Below are 481 nucleotides of genomic sequence, written 5' to 3' on the forward strand. Positions count from 1 at the left end.
CATGTGGTGCGTGCGGGATGGACTGGTGGGTGGAGCAGACAGGGGTGGTTGGGGTTGAAGCCCCCCCCCAGATTTACAGGGGTGCTGGGGGAGGGGGGAATGTGGCATGCAGGACTTACTTAGTGAGCTCTGGGATGGCATCGAGGGTGCTGCCGTACACCTTGCAGGAGCCGTGCTGCTGGCGGAGCGCTGTGTTCCCCCCGCTGTGGTCCCTGAGGACAGGGAGGCCAGCATCGTTAGATGTGACCCCCTCATGCCACCCCCCCGGGGCAGGGCTGGGAGTTGCCTCAGCTGGGGAACCCTCCATGGCAGCCACCACCCCCCTAGGGCCCCCTCTTGCCACTTACCAGTGTTTGTGGGTGCAGAATATGGCCTCCAGCATCACCCCCTCTTCTTCAATGGCAGCCTGGGAATTGGGGAGGGACAGAGAGATTTTGGGGGGCACAGACCCCCAGTGCCAGTCTCCCCTACCACCACCACC

General features: G+C 63.8%; 2 protein-coding genes across 2 annotated transcripts in view; one reads left to right on the forward strand and one right to left on the reverse strand.

Moving 5' to 3' along the window:
• The window catches only part of LOC104127603 (protein lifeguard 3), a 21,070-nt gene that overhangs the window by 12,590 nt on the left and 7,999 nt on the right, over positions 1-481 (forward strand). The window lies entirely within an intron of this gene.
• Positions 1-481, reverse strand: part of PNKD (PNKD metallo-beta-lactamase domain containing) — a 10,035-nt gene that overhangs the window by 2,655 nt on the left and 6,899 nt on the right. Inside the window, exons 4-5 of the mRNA XM_035895814.1 lie at positions 348-406; positions 120-212 (exon numbers count right to left, since the gene is read on the reverse strand). Of these exons, the coding sequence (XP_035751707.1) occupies positions 120-212; positions 348-406 (152 nt within the window). The remainder of the gene's footprint in view (positions 1-119; positions 213-347; positions 407-481) is intronic.

The sequence above is a fragment of the Egretta garzetta genome, unplaced genomic scaffold (assembly GCF_000687185.1).
Source record: "Egretta garzetta isolate BGI_Z169 unplaced genomic scaffold, ASM68718v1 scaffold186, whole genome shotgun sequence".
In the NCBI taxonomy this organism is placed as follows: domain Eukaryota; kingdom Metazoa; phylum Chordata; class Aves; order Pelecaniformes; family Ardeidae; genus Egretta; species Egretta garzetta.